The sequence below is a fragment of the Populus euphratica genome, unplaced genomic scaffold, assembly GCF_000495115.2.
Source record: "Populus euphratica unplaced genomic scaffold, PopEup_1.0 scaffold16.1, whole genome shotgun sequence".
NCBI lineage: Eukaryota > Viridiplantae > Streptophyta > Magnoliopsida > Malpighiales > Salicaceae > Populus > Populus euphratica.
The window spans coordinates 14667-16294 of NW_011499882.1; the positions used below are offsets into that span (position 1 = coordinate 14667).

Sequence of the window (1628 nt, forward strand, 5' to 3'; positions counted from 1 at the left end):
TACAAATAGGAAAATGACTGATGCATTATACTTGAACCCAAAGTGAAGCAATGGCTAATTCTAGACTTGCCTTCGCCTTTTCCTTTTCCTTTTTACACATATTTTCTCATTGTTTCCGTGACATTCTTTGCTTGCATCAACCTTGTAGGAAATTAGTTGCTTTATACTGAAGTTCAGAATCATACTCTAACCCCAGTCTCAAGCAAATGATCTTAATTTGCGGTATATATTGCCTAAACTTCATTGAGAATAACCTCAAATTAATTTTCTCTTGCACTCCACAGTAGATCACTATCCTTCCTATCTTCATCAACTTCTCATTTCATCAGTCAACAACCCCCCATTACTTTCTCTCCTTTTTCTTGACACATTCAATAGCAAGAACAACAATGGCTGACGCACTTGTATCCCCAATCTTGGAGCAGTTAACCACGATCGTTGCTCGACAGGTACTCTTTTCTGTTTCTTTTTTCTTTTTTTTATAATCAACAGGTACTTAATTACTTTTCTACAATACATTGATTTCATTATCTTATAGAATATCTGTTAATTTGTCAGAAGCTAAATCAGTAGCTTGATTTATATACTGTCACATTGCATGTTATCAAATAAAATTAGTTTATATATATATTAGTTAATTTAGTCAGAAGCTATTAGCGGGTTCTTACTATTCTCTTTCTTCTTTCTTTTTCTTTATATCTTTTGTGCTATACAAAAGATGGTCATTGTGATGGCTGGTTAGAACAAATCAATATAGTAAAATAGTAGTAAATTCCTTTTTCAATAATTCCTTATGATATTTGAATGCATAAATAACTATATTTGTAATAAAAATTTTATGATAAAATGATTAAAATAAATATAGTCAAATATTCGATTACAAACATGATTATAGAAATTCTAATATTTCTTTTTTATTTTGATCAACCTCACAGAATATTTTAAAAAATAGACTATGATAATTATTAAAAGTCACCTAATAATATTGTGAAATTGCAATGTATATATTGCGCTCCACAATTATAATATCTATGAATTCTATCTTTTATGTAATGAAATCCTTTATTCAAAAAAAAAATTTAATTCACGCATCTAGCAAATTTTAGTGCAATAATTGTGCATTAGCATTACATTATTTACGAGTCATATTATTTTAGACAGTTTATTATATATAATTTGAATATAATTAACAATATAAATATATTAATTGCAACTGAGAAAAAGTTTAATAAAAATGATTTACTCTATTAATTGCTAAAAATTAGGAATTTGTATTGAAATCATAGAAATGTTTCCCATGCTTAACGTTTCTTTTCCTTTGTACACTAATAGGTACAAGAAGAGGTGAAACTAGTAGTGGGTGTGAAGAAACAATGTGACAAGGTGAAAAGTAATCTCCTTGATATCCAATCTGTCCTTGAAAATGCAGATAGAAAACAAGTGAAGGATAAGGCTGTAAGAGATTGGGTAGACAAGCTCAAAGATGCATGTTATGATATGGATGACGTGCTAGATGAATGGAGCACTGCAATTCTTAGATGGAAAATGGAGGAAGCTGAAGAAAATACTCGCAGCCGACAGAAGATACGGTGTTCCCTCCTGGGACCTCCTTGCTTTTGTCTCCATCA

General features: G+C 30.2%; 1 protein-coding gene across 3 annotated transcripts in view; it reads left to right on the plus strand.

The window, feature by feature from the left end:
• Positions 1-264: 264 nt before the first annotated feature.
• LOC105129517 (putative disease resistance protein RGA4) overlaps positions 265-1628 on the plus strand; it is a 12862-nt gene continuing 11498 nt past the window's right edge. Inside the window, exon 1 of one of the 3 annotated variants that reach the window (XM_011031613.1) lies at positions 265-453. In XM_011031613.1, coding sequence (XP_011029915.1) covers positions 390-453 — 64 coding nt within the window. In that variant the 5' untranslated portion in view covers positions 265-389. The remainder of the gene's footprint in view (positions 454-1628) is intronic. The other 2 variants (XM_011031612.1, XM_011031611.1) reach the window with 2 other exon arrangements.